Source organism: Pipistrellus kuhlii, unplaced genomic scaffold (genome assembly GCF_014108245.1).
Source record: "Pipistrellus kuhlii isolate mPipKuh1 unplaced genomic scaffold, mPipKuh1.p scaffold_m20_p_10, whole genome shotgun sequence".
NCBI lineage: Eukaryota > Metazoa > Chordata > Mammalia > Chiroptera > Vespertilionidae > Pipistrellus > Pipistrellus kuhlii.
In genome coordinates, this window is record NW_023425405.1 from 49,283,703 (window position 1) to 49,307,422 (window position 23,720).

A 23,720-nucleotide genomic window follows, 5' to 3' on the forward strand; every position below is an offset into this window, starting at 1 on the left:
AAGAAAATAGGATGGACACACCTTTAAAAGAAGTCTAAAAGGTATTCTCGCTTTCTTCAAGGTGTCTCTTCATTGTGATAAAAAAAAAAAAAAAAAAAAAAAACAGGTCAGATGGCTGACCATGGTTATACATGAGAGGGTGTACTGTGGATAGGGGCCCTGCCAGTTGTCCGAGGAGACTGAGTTTGGAGAGAGGGAAAGAGATAGCCTGGGGTGGACCTCTATCCAAAGGAATCACTGTGGGAGAATCTTCATTAAATGGTCCTTTTTAGCTTCACTGATAAAACCCGTAAGACTATACATACAGGTTGGACAGAACTTTACGCTATGAGGTACTTACTTTTTCCCCTAACACAGAATTGTTAACAAATTTGGATATTCCTAGATTTATAAAAATGAATAAATGTATAAGATACACTATGGGGGAAAAAATCATCCTGAGAAGAATACCAGAAGATCACTTTGGTTTATACAAACACCTGATTACTTAGTAAATCATTTATCTTACCATAAATGTTGAGGCAATTTAGCTTACCATGAAGTTCCTACCACTAAGCTGTAAACTCTTATAAGCAGTACAATGGTTAGCAGCCATACTGTCAATGGTGTTTTTAAATTAAAGTACAATGATCATGATATATCATATCCTGCAGTTGGATTTCATGGACCGCTCCAAGGACATTCCTGAACACTGGAAATGCATAAATAAATCCAATATATAATTCTGAAGATCTACTAATCTGTCATTTATCCTAGGCAAGATGACAACATCACTATCTGTATTAACAGAACACATGAAGGGTAAATGACTGTATTTCAAAGAACTCTAGATTGTACTCAAAATAAGCACACATCTCTGTAATCTTCCCTCACAAACAATGTTATTGAGATTCACAGAAACCATGTCCTTTTTAAAGCTTGATCAGGTTCAAGTAACTTGACTGAACTGGAAATTGAACTTAATTGTATCTTGATAACTTGAGTAGTATGCCAAATGTCAACAAAAGGAATCAACTTAGAACTACAGTTGAAATATGAAATGCTAACCAGGCCAGTTAAAATGAAGATTCTACTTTAAGAAAGTAAAAGCAAGCAACAGAATATAGGAATCATGATAGAACCTCAATACAGCTGCCATATTTTTTAAAACCCTATTTCCAGCAAAGGATTATTAATGAAGGCCTGGCATACTTAGACGTGTTTTTAGTTGAAAAAGCCAAATAGCTTTAAAACTTAGTTATTATCATTCAAATTCTCCAGAATACAAAGCTATAGATCAATATTGAAGTGCTTCAGTGATATTCTAGATATTTGCATAACCAAACATTTTCCTAGATGCTAATGAACTATTAAGTGTTAATACCTGAAGATTAGGTATGTAGTTTTACTAAAATTTTATGGAATATGTAAAGAGAACAGGAATTGGTTTTTTTTTAAGTTGATAAGCTAATATATTTGAAAATAAAAGAAATCTGTATCACTGTTTTTATAAGATACTTCAAAATTTGTTTTAAAAAATATATTCCTTGTAGAGCTTCCTTTTATTCAGCTCTACTATTCTTGCAATTACTAAATTCCATGAGCTATCATAAGAAAAAGACTGGAACTGCTTTAACTGAATACAAGAAATCCATACTAATGTAGATTTGATAAAGATCAGTATGCCAGAAGTAGTGAAGGTGAATGATTACTATATGAAACAATTGTAAGGAGATCCAATTCACATGAAGACAAGCAATTCACATCACAAGACTAAGTAGGTTAACATGAAAATAAGTAGATTCAGTAGCAACATTTTCTAAGAAAAACATGCTTCTTAGTCTCTTTAAACAAGGATAGTATTGACTTATTTAAAATAACAATAGAAAAAGAATGTGCTGACACTTGAACAAATGGGAAAAAGCGCTAAGCCCATGTATGTTAACACACGTGTGTTGGTCCTGGTTCTAGAGTCATAAGAGTTGCAGGTCCCTTTAAAGGACTATCTTTATTTGGAGGAGTGGGGAGTTTGAGATATTTTTTTAGTAGTTCATTATTTTCCAGTCAGTGTGAGTTAATCTGGCCACCATTATATGAAAACTAGAAGCCCGATGCACAAAAATCTGTGCAAGGGGCTCAGGCCTCACAGCCCCAGCTTGGTCCGAAAGTTGTCTGGAAAGACATTCGGAAGGACATCCAGAAGGTCGTTCGGCTATCCAGTCTAATTAGCATATTATACTTTTATTATTATAGATAACTACTTACTAATCCATTTCCAAACTTTTAAACCTATCTAATGTTAAATATCTATCATTGTTTGGCATCAGAGTTACTCAGTGAACATTACCTTTCATTCACTAATTATATTTTCTCTATCATTTAGAGCACATGTGTCAAACACAAGGCCCGCGGGCCAAATCCGTCCCGCCAGGCCTTGCAATGTGGCCCGCACCGCGCTGTCATCACTGCACTCCGCTGCGTTTCCATCACAATGACAGTTTATGACTGTTCAGTAAACCATTCGGCCCGAGATTTAGGCTGGATTTTAGATTTTGGCCCCTTCTCTGATTGAGTTCGACACCCCTAATTTAGAGCAAGCATGTCAAACTCAAAGGCTAATTAATACAGGTCAAATAAATAAGGTTTTTAGTTTATATGGGCTGCAAAAAACAAAAGCTTAAATTTTCATAGAAACATAGGTTTATTTTGATAGAGACATGCTGAATACAAAGGGCTGAAATAAATGAGTAATTAACATAAAATAATAGAACATTTTAATAAAAATTAATATTTTTTCTTGAACATTAACTTACTAGACACTGAATAACTGCACAAATTAAAAGCATAAGGCAAATAAATCTATTTTTCTTGTTCTCCAAAAGCTAAATATTTCTTGTTGCATACACCAAACAAGTCAGTACAAGCCTAATGACTTGGCAATCAGTTGCTAAAATATTCGCTGCTAGCATTAGTGGAGAGAAATATTGTGCCTGCGCTTAAGGCGCATAAGAAAAACGAATGCAAAATGATTATAGTAATCAGTCATTAGAGAACAGTATAGTTCTCTAATAACTAGAGGCCCAGTGCATGACATTCATGCATGGGGGTTGGGGATACCCTCAGCCCAGCCTGCATCCTCTCCAATCCAGGACCCCTTGGGCGATATCTGACCACTGGTTTAGACCCGAACCAGGGGATTGGGCCTAAACTGGCAGTTGAACATCCCTCTCACAATCTTGGACTATTTGCTCCTAATTACTCACCTGCCTGCTTGCCTGGTCACCCTTTACTGCCCCCGCCCCTGCCAGCCTAACTGCACTCCTCTGCTGGCCTTGTCACCCCCAAGTGCTCCCCTGCTGGCCTGGTTGCCCCTCACAGCTGTCCCACCAGCCTGGTTGCCCCACGCAGCCTGCTTGTTCAGTCATTTGTTTGTCCCTCACTAACCACCCTGCTGGCCTGGTCATAGGCAGCCATCTTGTGAGGGTGTGAGGGTCAATTTGTATATTACCACTTTATTATACAGGATTATGTATAACAGGATATTGTAAAAATTAAGTTACAAAATTTTTATTAAAACGTTTCTTACATACTATTATATTGGCTGGGCTGCAAATATATTCATTGTGGGCCTCATGTGGCCCGTGGCTACAAGTTAGACATACTTGATCTAGAGCATCTCACAGGCTATATGTAGTTAATAATTTGTATGACATTGCCAAGAAAACACTAGCTGAAGTTTGCAGATATAAATTAAAAATATGAAAGTTTTGGTAAATTGAATTAGGAAGCAAACACTTCCAATTCCATAATAGCTTCTGATTTCATTTGAATCCTAGAGCTCAAATCCTTGTGCTTTTCTTAATCACTTTATAATAGGCTAGAGGCCCGATGCAGAAATTCGTGCAAGAGTAGGCCTTCGCAGCCCCGGCTGCCTCAGCTTTCCCAGCCCTAGTTGCCTCGGCCCTTGCAGCCCCAGCTGCCTCAGCCCTGCAGCCCTGGCTTTGTCCGGACAGTCATTCTGCTGTTCAGCCATTTGGTTGATTTACATATTACACTTTTATTATTATAGTTTAAATCTTTGGGTGTTTTTTAGTAAATATCATAAACATGATTTCTCAATATTAAGTTCTTCCTATCATCAATTCAATTTGTCCAAGAGTCAAATTACATACTAAAAATAAAGAAAAAAACTTCATTTTTGCCCTAACTGGTTTGGCTTACTATATAGAGTGTCTGCCTGTGGACTGAAAGGTCCCAGGTTAGATTCTGGTCAAGGGCATGCACCTTGGTTGCAGGCACATCCCCACACCAATGGGAGGTATGTAGGAGGCGGCTAATTGATGTTTCTCTCTCATTGATGTTTCTGACCCTATATCCCTCTCTCTTCTTCTCTGTAGAAATCAATAAAATATATATATATTTTTAAAAAAACTTCATTTTTGAAAAAGCATTTCTGTGTTTATGCTCTTTCAGAAGTTGAGCTCACTAGCATCTCATGAGATCACATTATCTTTATTTTTTTAAATTGAATTTATTGGGAACACACTGGTTCACAAAACCATACAGGTTTAAAGTGTTCAACTTAACAAAGCATAATCTGCACACTGTATCACAGAAATTATAAGAAAATACTATGAACAACCATATTCCAACAAATTGGACAATCTGGCCAAAATGGATTCATTCCTAGAAACATACAATCTTCCAAAACTGAATTGAAAAATCTGAATTGATCAATTGCAACTAATGAAATCAAAGCAGTAATCAAAAACTCCCAGCAAACAAAATTCCTGGACCGAATGGCTTCACAGGCAAATTTTAGCAAACATTCAAAGGATCACCACCTATCTCCTCAAATTAATCAAAACAATTCAAGTGGAAGGAAGACTTCCAAGCTCATTTTACGAGGCCAGCATTATCCTAATTCCAAAACCAGATAAAGACACTACAAAGAAAGAAAATTGTAGGCCAATAATCCTGATGAACTTAGATACTAAAATCTTCAATAAAATATTAGCAAACCTGATCCAGAGAAACAGTAAAAAGATTATATACATGATCAAATAGGAATTTATTCTGGAATGCAAGGTTGGTACAATATTCAGAAATCAATACATATGATACACCAGATAAACATAATGAAGGATAAAAATCACATGATCATATCAATAGATGCAGAAAAAGCATTTGATAAAATCCAGCATCCATTTAAAAACTCTCAGCAAAGTGGGAATAGAGAAATCATACCTCACCCTAATAAAGGCCAAATATAACAAACCTACAACCAACATAATACTCAGTGGGCAAAAACCAAATGTTGTTCCTGAAAATCATGAGGTCACATTAGAAAGAACAAAGTCATGTTTAATTCCCCCAAAGGTTATTCTTTTGATAAAAGTATTTTTCTTTTAAATGACTTATTTTGGAAGAAAACTTTTAAGTAACCATGTAACTCCAAAATATATTTCAGCCAACTTGTTCAACAATTTATTCAGTAGAAAGAATGGATATTTCTATATGCTGGGCAGAAAAATAAAAAGGGGTGCCTAAAAAATGAGTTAAGGAAGTGGTTGATGAGCTTTGTGTTAATATTATTGATTACTTAAAATAGAGAAGGCTTTGAGCCAAACAAGCATCATACATACACACATATATGTATATATGTGTGTGTATGTATAATGACAGACACTTCTCACAAATAAAGGTATTCTGTGATGGACATTTTATCTCCTGAATCGTTTTAGCATTCAAAGACCCTAGGTAATTTTGCCTCTTCACCTAATTTGAAATTCAAATGTATAAAACTTCCACAGATCAATATGACAAATTAGACATGGCCCGTGAAGTTAGCATTTAATGAGCTATGAACTTAGATTTTCATCTCCCCAGGAATAATTTCTTTATTACTTTTTGTATTTTATTGCAATAAAATACCATTTGACCTTCAAGTAGGATAATTAAGCTTCTAAAAATGTTATAAATTTAGAGTGAAAATAGTTCTTCTTGTGTTCTGTAATATACTTCTGTTCAGTATAAAAGATTACTTAATATTTAAAGACAGCTAAATTATACACAGAACCGGCAATATTAGGAAGTATTTTTCTTCTTCCCATCCTTCCCTATTTCCCATCTCAATTTGATTTGTGTCACATAAAAACTTATCATCTCTCGCCTTATAAAATAAATGAAATAGGAGCAAAACTAAAATATATCTTTATAATCTACAAATGGGAACAGTGAACTCTTTCAGATAAGACATTCTTGTATGAGCTGTCAATAATGAGATTTTAAACACTGAAGCTTACGACTTTTTTTTTTTTTTTTTTTGCTATGTGCATGCCCTCATCTTATCTGAGGACACATCCATACATATTTCAAAAATTTGCCTAGGATATAAATAAAAGATTTTAGTGAGAAAAATCAGAAAACAAAATATATTATCTGACTTGCTGGTGAATTATTATTTTTTTTTAATATTACTGTATAGCAATCTTTTTTTAATCTTAGACCTCTGAGAATTTGAAGAGATGAAGTTCACAGATGAAGCAGACGAGAGGGAGTGCAGCTATAAATTGAACTATAGCCTAAGCATATATACATGGCTTTTAAATAACATTCCGAGATGGGAAGGAAAACCAAGCTTATCATCATCAAATAACAGCAACAACAACACTACTACAAGAAGAAACCTTGTTGCTAACGTTAGCAGGAATTTGCTAGAGGTCTACCGATACCTATTCTCCCCTTCTTCATTTTAACTGGATTGGGGACCCCAGTTAGAATATTCTGTGTCCTCTGCAACTTCCTGTGACAAAGGAATTAAGTTCTGTCCATAGGAAGGTGAGGAGAGCTGATCCATGGGCATGTGTCCTGCTCAGGAACCTGTGAGTGCCAAGTAGCCAGTGTGGCCCCTGCATACGGAAGATAATGCTGTACATGGTAGACCCACTCCACCCCTGGACCACCTACCTCCCGACTGGTTTATGACTGAGCAGTATACTTCTAGACATTTAAGCCATCTGTAGATTGGGGCATTTGCCATGAAAGCTTAGTTTATACTCTACACGAGTTCATTTCCTGTTGGCTGGGGAAGAGGTCCCTTTTGGGAAATGTATCCTCTCTCTGTCTCAATCCTAAAGGCCAGAGTGGAAATTAAAGTTGATTAGACTGAGTTCCTGTGAGTAGAGATTCTGTTTTGTATATCTCTGTACCCCTATGCCCAATACATAGTTGCTCAAAAAATGTTAGTTAATTGGGTACTAATAACCTCCGCAAGATATTATATCTAGAATCACTGTTGTTAGACATTCTAATATTCCAGTGTTCTCCTCTGTTCCTTCCTCTCTTAGTCACTGATACGCATGTTATCATCTTCATCTTACCTTACTTTCCACTTCCTTTTATAATAAGAATAAATTGTACAATTTGTCTTGTTCTAAAATAGATATGAGGCAGCTAACAAAAAAAGGGCAGGCAACTGAACAAGACCTTAAAGTAAGAAAATTAAAGATGATGACAAATGAGGGTCAGAAAAAAAATGTATCCAGTTGAGATAAGTATGCAACATGAATGCAGTGACATCTTCAGTTTGGTCCCAAAGCTTACAGAAATGGAAGAGTTTGAAACATGAAAGAACACATATTGCTCAGGAAAAAAGGCAGCTATTTCAGGTACAGAGATTTGGAAAAAGTTTCTCCTGTGGTTTCTTAAAAAGGGGACACTGAGCAATGAAATAACATCTAACTATAGGGCTATTCCTAATAAAGTCCATCAGTGGAGAAGGAAAAAGTACATAATGCCTAAATGCAATTGTAAAAACAGTGATGAGTATGCAGGAGGTGTAGGTTGGCTAGCAATTAGAGAAATAATAGAACCCTAGCCGGTTTGGCTCAGTGGATGGAGCGCCCGCCTGTGGACCAAAGGGTCTGGGTTTGATTCTATTCAAGGGCACGTACCTTGGTTGCAGGCTCCTCCCTAGTCTAGGCCCCAGTCAGGGCTCATGCAGTAGGCAACCATCGATGTGTTTCTCTCACATCAATATTTCTCTCTGTTTTTCCTTCTCTTTTCCTCTCTCCCTAAATATTAATGGAAAAATATCCTCAGGTGAGGATTAATAAAAAAATAATAAAAATAATTTTAAAATTAAAGAAATAATAGTAATTAGACAACTCTGGAAAGGTACACCTGCTGTAGGTGGTTCACTCATTCCCTCAACAACCAATATTTGAGTGCCAGGCACTGTGCCTGACTGGTTGTGGGAATATAAAAATAATCCAATATTTGCTGGTTCAAAGGGTTCAAAATACAGTAGGAAATACATGTAGAAGTTAACATATGACAATGCAATATGGTCAACTAAATTCAATTAGTAGGATAGGTGGAATATTGATAAAAATAACGATGGTAGAGGAGGAGAGACTTGAGCTGGATCTTTAAGGATAACATAATTTCATGGGTAAGACACAGGAAGAGGTGATGAGAAGGGTATTCCAGGGAAGGGAGCTGGCATAAATAAGCTACAGATAAGCTACAGAGACAGGGGGTGGGATGGCATGTTTGATGAAATCAGTGCTTATTACAGTTGAAGTAGAGATTTCAGTGTTTAGGTGAGTGTGGAGAGAGCCTAAATGCAGAGATGAAGTTGGAGAGAGAAGCAGCATCAGATCATGGGTGGCCTTGAAAGCCAGGCTAAACCGGGCAAATGAGGCCGGCAGCTAAAAAATGAGGTTCGTGTTTAAGAACACTCTGACAGATATGTGGCAGGCCTGAAACAAAGAAATGCTGTAGGTGTGGAAAGAGCAGTGATGGTAAGAGATGTTAAGAAGATAAAGTGAGATAAATTAGTCTTAGACACATTGGGTATAGAGATAGATGAAAGGAAAGTAATGTTTACCTAAGTCTTCATTTAGTCACAAACCAGAACTATAATAAAAGGGTCCAAATTTGGGGAAAAGACAAATTCAGTTTCAAATAAATTGAGTTCAAGGTATGGAAGTGACATCCAAATGTAAGTGCCTAATAATAATAATAATGACAGCTAATGTTCATAAGGTATTTATTTGCTAGCTAACATCCTATGCATGTCATTATTACCTTTAATCCTCAAAACTTTACTATGTTCCTTCTGGGCACAGAATATTGTGCTGGGTTCTTGAAAATTATACGAGACAACCAAAAAGACAGGTACTGTTATTTCTCCTATTTTGCAGTAAAATATTTGAGATTACATAGCTAGAAAGTTCCAGAACAGAAGTTTGAACTCAAAGGTAGATACTTCCAAACCCCATGCTTTTAATCACGTTGCATTACTGACTCTCTGAGCAGGGGATGGTGTAAAGGAAGAAGCTGATGATTTGGGAAAGAGAGGACAAACTGTTGATCAGGTCCTCAGAGGAGATGGCACAACTTCCAGTCCATTGAGTTTATATTTTCCTAGAAATATGTTTCCTATAAAAAGTGTCTCTCCTAGGTTTGGACTAAAATATCTATAAGATATTTAAGGAAAGTATATGAAACTGTTCCACAACTCTCATACATCCGGTACAGAGGTCCACCTATGCCCCCTGCAGACACAACACAATATGTATTAATTCATATTAATGAGTTCCAACTCTTAAGAACACCAACGTGAACATCTGCATTACATTGAACAATTGGATCTTCAAGTATAAAAATAAGGTCGGCTTAATAGGTTTCATGAACTAATATTTCACAAGCCAAAATAGAATCGTAATGAAAAGTGTTTAACCACAGCTTTCCTGCCCTTCTAAACTTAGACTTTGTCCTTCAAACATGGGGGAATTCAGCAGATTACATAGCAGCTTGAGTAGAAAACATACTTCTATGCGCATCCAAAACCACTCAATGTCAAATTCTTCTCAGGCATAAATCTTGATGTTTTGACTTTGGACTAGATAAAGCTGTCAAGTGGAAATGTATATAGCTCCGAAGATTGAAAAGCAAGCTGTTTAAATATATGCTCAGTCATCTTGGGGAAAAACAGCATCAGTCTAAAACACTGTTGTTTAGAAAATTAAAAAAAAAGTAGTCAGACCCACCTAAAGCCAGTAGCAAGACACTTTAGTGTGGCCCCGGGGAATAGCCTCTTTGTCATTCCCCTCAATCTCATCTGCTGATTGGATCCGTGGTGACACTTTGCCAGCCACCGCCCTAGGAGGGCCCAGTTCTTTCCCCTGTTGTGTAGTTTGTGAGAACGTGAAGCCAGGTTCCTGGGTGGTTTTATCTGAGCCTCCTAACTCAGCTCCCTTTGTTTGTACATTACAAGGTTCAGGGATGTCAGCAAAGTAGTATAACTGCTAAACTGAGTTGTAAACTACAAAACAGCCCTCGGAAAAACAGATGACTTTGGCTAGCAAAAGTTTTAACATTGGACAAAAAAAAATTGAAACACAGCATTCATTATTTTTTCACTTCAACCATTAAAGTAGCTATTGTAAAAACTAATTATATTAGTCAATTCTGACATGTTGAGTCTGAATTAATTTTAAAAAAAATGCATTTTAGGGTAGTGGAAAGACATTTCGTCAGATAAACTACTGAATAACCAAGGATAGTTGAGGGAAAATTTAGGTAGGTCTGATCTACAATTCATACAAAATTGAGTATAAAAGCTATTTTCCACCCAGCTTCTATGAGGTATAATTAACAAATAAAAAAAAAGTATATATTTAAGGTATATGACATTGTGAAATAATCACCAAAACCAAGCTAGTTAACATATCAATCAGCTCACATTTAATAGGTATTCTTGAAGTGCTGAAAAGTATCCAGGTAGGTTTAACACCTCATTCACTCTATGGACTTGCTTACTTAACTTTTTTATCTCCCTCCATCTCACACACAGTTTAAATACAATGTCACCAATTCTTAGCACAAAAGGATTAAAAAATGCCAAAGACTTTGTAGTCTGAATGGCAGAAATACACGGCCCACCACCATGACCCTGAGGCCCTCAGAGAACACAGCCACACTTCCTACCACTCACTTTCTACCACTCAGGGTGATGAACAGCAGAAGCACTGCTGAGCCGGCAGAAAGCAGCCAAGGTTTTCTGCTCCAGCTGTAAGCCTGACCCCTTTCCTCCTGACATAAAACATTTGCTGTTGGTTATATCCACTTCCATCATCCCAACAACAGAGAATTCCAGCATGGCTTATAAATGGCATACACTCTTTGGGGGCATCATAGGGCATGACTGCTGTCAGCTGTTTAAGCCTGCCATCTGGCCTTGCTAAATAATCGATGTATGCGTTTGAAGAGGGAATGCCAAGAAGCTCCCAGGCCAGCAAATATACATGCGAACCATTATTCTCTCTGCTCCCCCACCCCTCCACCATGATGTGTGCACGCTGTTGGACCAGCAGTGGCCATGCTGATACACCCACATCAGCACTACACTTGTGACTTTTGTTTTATCAGGGCTTCAGAAAGTGTGTATTCTCTCCTCACTGTCCCAGGATGAAGGCAGCAGTGATGACCTTGTTTATTGGGGTTGTGGTTTCTGAGAGTTTAATGTTTATTATTATTATTTTTTTAACTTAAGAATCTACTTGGTATAATGAAACCAATATTGGGCTGAGAGTCCACACTTCTGGATTCTACTCTGGCCACTTGTGAGAAGTGTGCATGTTGTCAAGTTAACTTCATTGGCTTCATCACTAATCTGCAGACAAGGACTGCATGGTTCTAAGATCAGAGCATAAATTCAAATATTATTCCTCATCTGCAGTCTTTACAGGGTGGGACACAAGTAGGTTTACAGTTGTGAGTACATGAAACAAAGTTTATTCTTGTATCATTATTTATTAATCATTGTATTATTCTCAATACATAGAACTGTAAATCTACTTTCGTCCGCCCTGTGTATCCCATTCCCAACTATTCATTTACATTATAAAGTATTTTAAAAATCCCAGGCCTAAAAACAAACAAACAGTATCCCATTCCCAACTATTCATTTACATTATAAAGTATTTTAAAAATCCCAGGCCTAAAAACAAACAAACAGCTTTTAGGTAAGGATAAATAAAATTAGACATGTTTTCCTGGTACTATGCAGTTTTTAGAGTATTATGTTCATTCCTACAAGGTGTTCTATATTTTCAGAAATGTGAACATTTTCATAATCCAAAACATACTTACATTGTGATAGATTTCTCAAGCCTACTATGAATCACATTTTTTCATTCTCAAAAGTTACAGAATAAAATCTGTTTAACCCAAGAACACTGATGATGTATTTTAAACTATAAGTAGAATAGGGCTTTCTCATTCAAGAGCCATGTATATAAACTAGCAGCAGTTTGCCAGTAATAACCATCAAGTATCACATTGCTTAAATAAAGCCATATTAATTAATTGTGTGTGTATATATATATATATATATATATATATATATATTACTTCAAATAATCAATGGTATCTTCTTATGCTTTTCCAAAACCAACATAAATTTTCCTCATTTTTTCTCTAAATCCATTAGATTTTCTTTAGCAGAGAAATATTGAGTAGAAATTTCCTTATACTCAATAATTTAACTCTTAAGTTAATAAATTTCCCCAAAATATAAATATATAAGCCAGAAAAATGGTAATATGCCTAAGCTGAAGATGGAAAGGGCATGACATTTATAAAACTGGCTCAGATATATCCATTGACAAGATGCTTAAATACAGAAAGAAATGTGTGGCTGAGAAATGCTTGTATTTACTCTATCAACATTTTTCTGAGTGGCTGTCCCATGCCAGGTTCAATGCCAGGTCCTGGGGAACCAAAGAGCACGAAGGCTTATTTCCTGTACTTGAGGTGGGTCTCTCAAAGGTGGCATCCATCCCTTTTCAGAAGAAAATCCATATGAAGTGGGAAATGCTACAGGAAGTCACAGAGTCGGGTGGAAGCTCAAGAGGTAGAGGGATCAATTTTGTGTGAGGGCATAGGTCCTGGTTTTCACCCTTCAGTGTGCATGAGTATGTATGTGTGTGCACATGTGCAGTGTGCACACATATGTATGTGCACCTGTCAGAGGTTGGTATGGGTAAGAGCTGAGATGTGAATGAAGCAATCATAAAGCAGAATTACTGACTGTAATTCCTTAGAAAATAATTATGAAAAGAAAATAATTTTTCTTATTTTTTTGTTCACACTTAATATTTAAAAAAAAATCTACAGGTCTTTATCAATAATTACTAAATAATTATTATGGTATCAAGGGGTCAGTAATTCTAAAGCATCAGGATCAAGCACTATTAATGAAATACTTACTTAGCACATAGAACATAGGACCTACCATAAATAATTTTGACACAATGAACCCAGAGAAGTAAAAGATTCTTACCTCCTTGTTCACACAACTGCTGGGCTAAAGCATCTTTGAAGATAATTTGGCCCCTGTGTGTTGCTGTAGCCCTGGAAACGAAAAGGAAAAGGTTAATCCAAATCTTATAGTAAGTTTGGTAATAACATGTATTTTTTAACTTTGAAAAACCATCATTATTGTGTGGTTTTTTAAAACATTAGTGCATCTGAACAATGAAAAAAAATAACAATAGAGTGAGGCTTAAACCAAGGCACCTGGGTTATGAATTATTTTCTGGTTATGCTTTGTAAAAATATTGTAGCATTTGTGGGCTTACTTTGAAAACCATAGATGTGAGCAAATCCTAGGTAGAAGAAAAAGCATGGAAAAAATGCTTGTTAAAATTTCTTCTTCAGCAAGCCTTGACAGAAAATGTTTTGTGGAGCAATAATGATATTAGCACTGGGAAAAGATGCTCTTAATGCACTTTTTGTCCTGAAATCAACAGTCGCCATATCATACAGAGAGGTGAGACAAGAATTACATTTTAAAGTATTTTTTTTAAAAGAGGGCTACTTGAAGCTTTCATAATTACAAAATCTGTCATAATAAAATATACACTTATTGGGTCTAATTCACCATTTGAAGGAGATATATATCTTTTACCTCCTCTAATTAGAGCTGTGCACATAGATTGGTAAAAAATATATATGTAATAATATCCTTGCAGCAGATGTGTTATTCAATGGCTATAATAGGAACTGTCTTAACAATGGAATAATTATTTATGTTTTATATTCAAATTCTTTTTCCTTAAAATTGTTTTTTTTTCTGGTATAAAATGTATTACTTAAACAAATTTAAAACAGAAAATCATCTTGCTTTAAGAAACCTGATCTTTTCAATAACTAAAATATATTTATTTTTTAAACATATTTTATTAATTTTTAACAGAAAGGAAGGGAGAGGGATAGGGAGTTAGAAACATCAATGAGAGAAACATTGATCAGCTGCCTTCTGCACACCCCCAACTGAGGATGTGCCCGCAACCAATGTACATGCCCTTGACTGGAATTGAACCTGGGACCCTTCAGTCCCCAGGCCAACACTCTATCCACTGAGCTAAACTGTTTGGGGCAAATAACTAAAATATATTAACATTAAATCTCAACTTTATTCTAGACAAACCTACCGTAGGTCAAAAGTAATTTGATTCAACCATCATTTACTGAAGATGGGTTATGTGAAGGCACTGTGCTTGGTCACAAGAAGGCAAAGTTTGGCCTCTGCATTTCCCCTCCATATGTGCACCACTCAGTCAATACTTTGTCCTTGGTGGGCCCCAATGGGAGCTCATGGTCCCCATGTGGATATACCTTCCTCCTCCATGCTGCAGACTTTTCTGATATCTATCCCCCATTGAATTATTACTGTCACCAGTATCAAGTCTCCTTGGACCAGCTCTGAAAGAAATCTGACAGCGTTTGAAGTTGTTAGGTTCCCTTTCCTCATCCGGCATGCTCCCCATCACCCATTCCCCCAACTTCTTGGTGCATTTCTCTGGAACTCTTAGGGTTTTAGAGAAGCAGAGTGTGAGAACCACTAAACTATTGTACTATTACTCTTATAGCACATGAACCAGGAAACTGAGGCACAGTGAAGGCCTGCTCAGTATAACACAAACTGGTAATGGCAGATAGAATCTGACCCCAGCTTTTGATTTCAAGCCTTCTATTCTTTCCTCTGCATCCATAGTAGTTTTCAAAATCTGTTCCATGGTCTTCCTGGCAGTCAGGGGAGGGGGAGCAGAGAGTATTCCAGGCTTCATCAATTCAACCAGAGCACCTGGCCTTTACATGTTCTCATTATTTAATGTTTAAAGAAAAGGCTCAGGGGTTAGACACTGATTTGCAGAGCATACCATGTGCTCAATGTCATTATCTGAAATACTCTGCATGGGAAAATCCAAAGGAGTAGTAATGATGTGACTGGTATATGAATATATAAACATTATGTATTGTTGTTATTATTATAACACTTTGATGAATTGAAATTTACTCCCTGCTAGGCACTGTTGCAAGGTCTCCACATATATTAACTCAGTCCTGACAACAGCCCTCCAAGTTAGATACCATTATCCCCATTTTCCTGGGACACAGAACTGCTGTGTGATTTACCTAATATCATAAAGCGGATGGTAAAGTCAGGATTCAAACCCACACAGAGTGTAGATTCCTTGTGTTTAATCATCACATTAAATCATCATTGATCCGATTCATAAATTTGATGGTAGTCTTTAATCTCTTTCCAGGGGGACAGCCTGCTTTATGGGCCTCATAGTCATATTCATTCCTTCTCTGGCTTGTGCTCTCTATTCCAATTCTTTAGTCCAGTGGTCGGCAAACTCATTAGTCAATAGAGCCAAATATCAACAGTACAACAATTGAAATTTCTTTTGAGAACCAATTTTTTAAAACTTAAACTTCTTCTAAAGCCACTTCTTCAAAATAGACTTGCCCAGGCCGTGGTATTTTGTGGAAGAGCCACACTCAAGGGGCCAAAGAGCTGCCCGCATGTGGCTCATGAGCCGCAGTTTGCTGACCACTGCTGTAGTCCATAGTTAAGCACTTTTATTTTGCTTCTTTAGGACAAATTACTTTCCTGTCTTCATTTGGAACTTTGGTCACTTGGCCAGCAGCTCCCTGGAATCAATCTTTAAAGATACTATTCTCTTGATCCCTTCTTCCATGGTGTTCAATCAGTCTCTCAACTTCTAATCAGCTCACTGCAGTCCCTGTGTCACAGTTTCTCCAACAGCCTGCACGATTCCCTCACATCTCTTCTGTTCTCTAACAAATACAAGAGCACCAAGTGCCAATCTCAGCCACACCATGGCTCAATCTCCGTGGGGAAACAATGAGCATATTGAAAGATAATCATCGCATGCAGCACTTTCCTTTTTTCTTTTTTTTATTGATTAAGGTATTACATGTGTCCTTATTCCCCCATTGTTCTCAATCCCCAACCCCCCCCCAATCATACCCTCACCATCACCTCCTGTTTGTGCAACATTTTCTTTACCTTCCTTTTAAATCCTCAGATTTGAAGATAAAAATACCCAACTTTACAGGAGATGCATCATTAGCAATTTCAGGGGCCTATAAACATGAATATTTAAGATAAAATGTATTTCCTGGCAGTATGTCATATGGCTCAGTGGTCAAGCATCGACCTATGAACTAGGAGGCTACGGTTCGATTCCCAGGTGGGGTACATGCCCAGGTTGCAGGCTTGATCCCCATTTAAATATGTCTATATTTAAATTAATACATAGTTTAACTATATGTATATACATTTAAATATAAATATTAAAAAATATATTAAATTTCTTAAAAACACTAAGAGTTGAAAGACTAAAGGTCATGTCCTTCAATATTTAACCCATAATATATTTTTCTTACAAAAATTAAAATGCACAGTTATGATATATAGTAACAGGTCTTATTTAATTTCAGAATTGTTATTTTATGTAATTTATATTTGTAGCTCTCTTTTGGGGAAGCTCTGTCAAATTTGTGGTGCTAATAACTTGCACTGAATTTTCCATAATTAGCAGTAATTTTTCAGAAGAGTTTTAAAAATATCCTCATTGTTCATTGTTCTGGAGAGTAGACCAAATTTCTTAAACAAGCTTCTAATAAGTACTTATCAACTTCTTGAGAGATGCATAGATTTCTAGAGCAAATTTGGCAACAAGAATCCCTATTAAATAAGTAATGTTAAAATCCCCTTGGGTTATTACAACCTATCATTTGAAAAGCTCTAAAGATTCTACCAAATAAAGAAAATTAATTATGATTACTATATTCAGAGCTTAAAATAGACTTTGTTGTTGTTGTTAATCCTCACATGGGGATATTTCCCACTGACTTTTAGAGAGTGGAGGAGGGGGAGAGATAGAGAGAGAAACATAGATGTAAGAAAGACATATCAATTGCTTGGCTCCCACATGCACCCTGACCAGGGTTGGGGATCCAGCCTGCAACCAAAGGACCTGCTCTTGACTGTAAGTGAACCCAGGGCCATTCTGTTCACAGGCCAACACCCTATCCAATGAGCCAAACTGGCTAGGGCTTGTTGTTGTAACTTTTAAAGAATATGCCACATTTTAATTTTAACTGAACTCATAGAGCAACTGTCTACCCAAGCCATTTAATAATTGAGTGTGTAGTGTAGTAAGTGCTGAGCTCTGAGTCTCTGGAGTCAGAAATACCAACATTTGAACAAAGTGAGCTGCCACTTTTATGAGCTATCTGACTTTTGCAAAACTCCTTTAATCACTCTAGGCTTTATATTCCCTGTATGACAATATGGATAATAATTATTAAATATATGAATATTTACTCTTCAGATACAGTCTACCTAAATAGGTTTCAAGCTTCTGGAATAGTAGGAATAGTTAATTAAAAAACATTATCTCCCATAAAGCACCTGTCATAATGACTTGAACATATGAGAAAAATCAAAACTATATTTTGAGGTGCACATTTTGCTTCAAATGTGCCATATGGACATCCAGTTCCCCCCGCAAAAAAAGGAATAAAAAGTGGTTTTGATATAGTTGTTGCAATGCCTACCCAAGTGTATTGTTTATTTTATAAAATGTTCACAGATTTACCTAAAGAATAGTTTTTAAATTAAGGGCAATGCTGGGTTTCTTTTCCTGCCTTTCTTTCCTGCTCTACTAGTGAGGTCTGGTATGTTAGTGTGCTTTGTCCATTCACAGTTGGTAGGATACTCATTAATCAGCAATCTGATGTTAATCCAATGTAATATCAGCATGCCTGTGCCAAGAGACCCTCCAAAAAGTGTTTCTAAATATGCGGGACACTGGGAAAGAGAGAGGTGGTTTGAATTTGGTAAATTTGATCTTCAAAGGAATCAATTCACTTGCAAAGATTCTTGTTTCCTTTCCATCTGCAAATTACTGTACTTAAAAAACAAAACAAAACAAAACAAACAAACAAACAAAAAAAACTTTCTTGCCGAAACCAGTTTGGCTCAGTGGATAGAGCGTTGGCCTGTGGACTGAAAGGTCCCGGGTTTGATTCTGGTCAAGGGCATGTACCTTGGTTGTGGGCACATCCCCAGTGGGGGGTGTGCAAGAGGCAACTGATCGATGATTCTCTCTCATTGATGTTTCTAACTCTCTATCCCTCTCTCTTCCTCTCTGTAAAAAAATCAATAAAAATATATTTTAAAAAAAACTTTCTTGTTGAAAGTATTACATATGTCCTTCTTTACCCCATTGCTCTCTTCTAGTCTGCCATTGTCCCCACTACAGGCCATCACCACCCTATTGTCTGTGTCCATGGGTTATGCATATATGCATACAAGTTCTTTGGTTGATCTTTTCACATGCACCTACCCTCCCCCACCTTCCGTCTGAGAATCCAAAGTATGCATCCAATATGTCTCCTCTTTGGAAAAATGTCTACATATTAAGGTTCTCTGGCCATTTGTTAATCAGGTTGTTTGTTTGGGATTTTTTGGTGTTAAGTTGAATAAGTTTCTTAAATGCTTTAGATACTAACTCTTTGTGAGATTTGGGAATTATCTTCCCACATCCAGTAGTTGTCTTTTTGTCTTGTTTATGGTTTCCTTTGTTATGAAAATTTTTTTAGTTTGTTGTAGCCCTATTTGTTTATTTCCCCTTTTGTTTCCCTTGCCCAAGGAGATATATCCAAAGCAATATTGGTAAGAACGATGCCAAAGAATTCATTCCCTATGCTTTCTACTAAGAGCTTTATGGTTTCAGGTTTTACATTTAAATCTTTATTCCATTTTGAGTTTATTTTTGTCTATGGTGTAAGATAATCGTCCAATTTTGTTTTTGTTTTTTTGCATGAACCTATCCAGTATTCCCAACACCACTTATTAAAGAGACAGTCTTTATTCCATTGTATATCCTTGCCTCCTTTGTATATTAATTGACCTAAAAGTGAGCATTTATTTCTGAGCGCTCTATTATTCTGTTTTGTTCTATTCTATTCATTACATCCCATCCCATCCCATTCCATTGATCTCCATATCTGTTTTTATGCCAGTAACATACTATTTTGATTACTGTAGATTTATACTATACTTTGATATCTGGGAGCATGATACCTAATACATTGTTCTTCCTCAAAATTTCTGTAGCTATTCAGGATCTTTTCAAGTTCCATATAAATTTTATGATTAGTTGTACTAATTCTAACAAGAATGTCACTGGTATTTTAATAAATGTTGCATTAAATCTTTATATTGTTTTATATTACAAGATTTTTAAAGGGTAAATCATATTCTACTATATAGCTATATATTTTCTTTATTAAATTTTTTATTTTTAATATTTTAAATAATTATGTAAGTCTTTCATCATATCTTTTATTACCCTCCCCCCTCCCAACTTTATTGAGAGATAATTTCCTACTAAGTTTTTCTAGGGTTTTCATGCTTATGTAAGTATGGTATGTATCTCAATGATGCTATTATTAAAAAATAAAATTGAAATATATTCTAGAAGATTGTAAATAAGCTAATGGTAGATAGACATATATCGTTATAAGGATATATTAAAGAGTCATAATCATTATTAAGATGTGAATTGGGTATACTTCTTCTTTCTTGAGGTTAAAGTTAAAATAGATAAAAAGAAGTGTTTTAAGGCTTAAAATATCCAGAAAACAGACCTAAATTAGTATTTTTTTAAATGCTGCCATTCTTCAATACTTTAATAAAAAGAATGTAGTAGGTGGCCTCAAACTGCAACCAAATTTCAATTAAACCAAAGTTTAATTTCTGCATCTCATGCAACTTTAAGCACAGAGAGAGAAAGTAATTTTTCTTTTGTGAAAGTAGTGCTTCTCTTACCTAAGGGTGCATTTAGATGAAAGAAAACACATTAAATTATTGATGTAATGATTAATTGAAAGTCCCCTTAAACTATCTAGCATATTTATAGCATAACACTTTGGCCCTCTGCAGGCAAAACTACAACTTTTACAAGTACATGCAAAAGCAGTTATGTGTGCCTTTTTGTTTTTAAATAAATTACAGTATTGAAATAACCAGGCCAAATGCTTAGGATGTTGTCTAGATGAAAGCTGATTCTTTTTTTCTGTATACCCCTCACCTAGAAGCACACTCTCTTGGGTTAATACAGAAGCATACTCAGACTGATCTCCATATTGCCTCCAGTGCTGCTGTGTTGCTAGAGAGAGTGTCCAGGTGAGATTCTTGATGATGTCACCAGCTCTGTCACTAGTGAGCCCGATATTGGAATAGCACAAGTTCAGCACAAGTCTAAGAAGAACCATTTACCAGTCAATAAAAAAACAGACAGTGGACACATGAGGAATGTGAAACTTCCCACCAACAATAACACTCAGGTAGGTGCATTTTCAGGGAAAAACATGGGAATGTGAGATGGAAACAAGCAACAAGGGTGGTGGGACAAGTAACCATTTGGCCAGACAGATGATGTTTTGTGCGAAGGGTGTTTAAAAGGCAAATCCAAACCATCGAGACTAGTGACCCTGAAAAGGGGAAGCTTTAAAAATATATAATGTGCCAGCCCCCAGTCTCAGCCAGTTTATGCAAACTCTCTGGGTTTGGGGCTCAGGCACGCAAGATTCTACTTGTAGTCAGGCTTGCACATGACTGGTCTGAACAGATGTACCACTATCACTTGTTTCCCCAGGACTCAGAATGCTTCACCCTCCCTCTTGGCAACATCTTCCAACTGGTGACAACCACCACTATGAGCAGGTTGTTTTATTCCTTCTTTCTCCAACCAAAAACCCATGAGTGGAAATTACAGTTTATTCTATTGGTCCTTCATTGGGATTGCCCTGCCTTCCCCTGTGATTTGTCACTGTACTTAATAGATAAGAATCATGTGTATATTTAACTCCCACTAACAATAAAAGAAACAGAAAAAGTAATTTTCAGTGAGGTGGGATTCTCCTATGAACCTAAAAGGATGTTGTATGACATAATAATGCATTTTCAGAGTTGGTTCTGGTCTTGTCATTCACAAGCTGGTACATAGGAAGGATTTCTCAACCTCAGCACTAGTGAAATTTGAGCTGCATACAGAATGTTTAGCAGCATTCCTGGTCTCTACTAGATGTCAGGTATGACAACAAAAATTGTCTCCAGACACTGTCAAATGATCCCTGGGAATACAGGCAAAATTATCCCTGGTTGACAATCACTGGTATATAATAGGCTTGTAAGAACTCAGCCCATAAAAAAACTACAGTATTTGCACCGAAACTTCTGCTTACCACATTGAATACCACATTTATACTACGAATAAAATATTTCAACTTCGGCTCATGTCTAGCAATATAATTATATATAATACCCCCTAATGCCAAGAGCATTTCCTATTGAAGTCAATTTCTGTGGATCTGTCATAACCAGCTTCCTGCATTGCTTTGGGCAAAGGAAAAAAGATCCCGACACACACACATTCTGCAGTAGATTATCTGCATAAATGGTCCCTGCCGGCTCAAGCTAAGTCTCCGCTTCAGGAACGTTGTTTTGCCTGACTCATATTTTTTGTGAGTTCACTCAATGACTAACAAGCCCTTGAGGCTGGGAAGGTTGAAAGGTTTTTGTTAAAAAGACCTTTTCTGGAATTCCACACAATATTATTGGAGAAAACCCATTGTGGATAAATGGGAGTTGATGAAAATATAAGGTATAGATATTTAAAGTCAATAATTTATCACTAAGACCAGGGATTCACTAACAGAGCAAAGGAGATTGAGTCAATTAATCATAAAATTAGGCATTTTGGAGTTGGATTGTTTGCTTCATGATTTTTTTTTCCTTTTGCTGGGAAGACATGAACAAATCATCCAATTTCAGGAATGTAGCTAAAAGAAAGCCTTTACTGCAAACAAAGGCAGGGAAACAGTGAGTTAAAAGTGAAAAGTCAGTCATGAAAAATGAATATTTTAAAATTCCTTTGGAATTACAAGACACAGACCATGACTAATGGCATAAAAATGATGGCCCATCTTTACAATTTTTTCCCAGAAAACATACACTGTTTGAATTACATTGTGAATAAAGTAGCAACAAGGAATGCCATTTGACAGAACTTGGGCTCTTATAATGTCATTTGCCTGCAAATATTCCATTTTTGTATAATGCTAAAGAAATCACATTTTCATTTTTCAGTAGTTCATTAAGGCTCATTGCTGTAGCAACTGCCAAACCAGTCAATTTGTTTAAATAATAGAACAAGCTTCTATTGTCTCTCAGTCTGACACAGTGCCAACTAGTTGGTCTACCTTTCCAAGAGGAAAATCATGTTTCTAAACTCTTTACCTAATTTTAATGTTCCTGGAGTTATATACAGTCAATTCTTTTAGAACACTGAACTGAATGTATATACTCAAGCATTTATTGCTTAAATTAAGTTATAAAGACCACTGATTTCCAGTTTGCCATTAAAGAACAAACCCTATGTGAGTCTTTAAAAGCCCAGTGAATCTGTTTTCCTTCTGATCTGTTAAAACAGTAGCAATTTAATGATCTTGTTTTTCCTAAGTTACTCATCTCCTAGCATATATTTGCCTAATTCAGATTTCTGGAATCAATCACCCTTCCCTAAAAAAGAAAAAAAGAAAAATGGCTGTGTGTTTCTGGGTTTGCAAATTTAAATCTCAGCCTGCTTTTGTTGTTGTTGGGTGTGGGTTTTTTTGGGGGTTTTTTTGGTGTGTGTATGTGTGTGTGTATCTGTGTGTGTGTGTGTTTTGTCTTTCAGCAGTATTTATAGCAGTGAGAAAAATAGATACAATCTTCTTACCATGAATACAAATTCATACCATCCAAAATTTACAAAACAGAAATATTCACTGGTTAAATATGAGAAGAGTTTGTAGGAAGTAAGTGGGGATATAGCTACAGAGCCATCCTTACATACCTATGTGGTGTGACCCACATGCCTGCAATTCTTAATTAGAGATTTATTCCTTTGAAAAGTAACCGATCTCTTTTTAAGGTCCTTTTGCTACTTGAAATGTTTTATTTGGGGATGACTTTAGATTTAACAGAAAAGTTGCCAAGACAGCGTAAGAGCACTCCCGCACACAACCTTCACTCAGCTTCCCTTACTGATAACTCTTCTCACAACCATGGTACGTGTATCAATACTAAGAAAATAACATTCAGAATTTACCATGTTTCAGATAACGTCCTCACCCTGCCCCATTAGGATCCGATCCAGGACACCATGTCACATTTAGCAAGACCACTTTTGTAACCACAAAAATTTCCAGGCAGTATCATTTATTAAATTACCAACCAACCCTTCTATGAACTCATTTATTACATCAATTTTCTTCTGGAAGGAAAAGATAAGGGC

At 36.3% G+C, this 23,720-nt stretch overlaps 1 protein-coding gene across 3 annotated transcripts in view; it reads right to left on the reverse strand.

The window, feature by feature from the left end:
* RELN (reelin) overlaps positions 1 to 23,720 on the reverse strand; it is a 372,425-nt gene that overhangs the window by 222,339 nt on the left and 126,366 nt on the right. For all 3 annotated transcript variants that reach the window (XM_036429656.2, XM_036429655.2, XM_036429657.2), the window contains exon 4: positions 13,334 to 13,404. In XM_036429656.2, the coding sequence (XP_036285549.1) occupies positions 13,334 to 13,404 (71 nt within the window). The remainder of the gene's footprint in view (positions 1 to 13,333; positions 13,405 to 23,720) is intronic.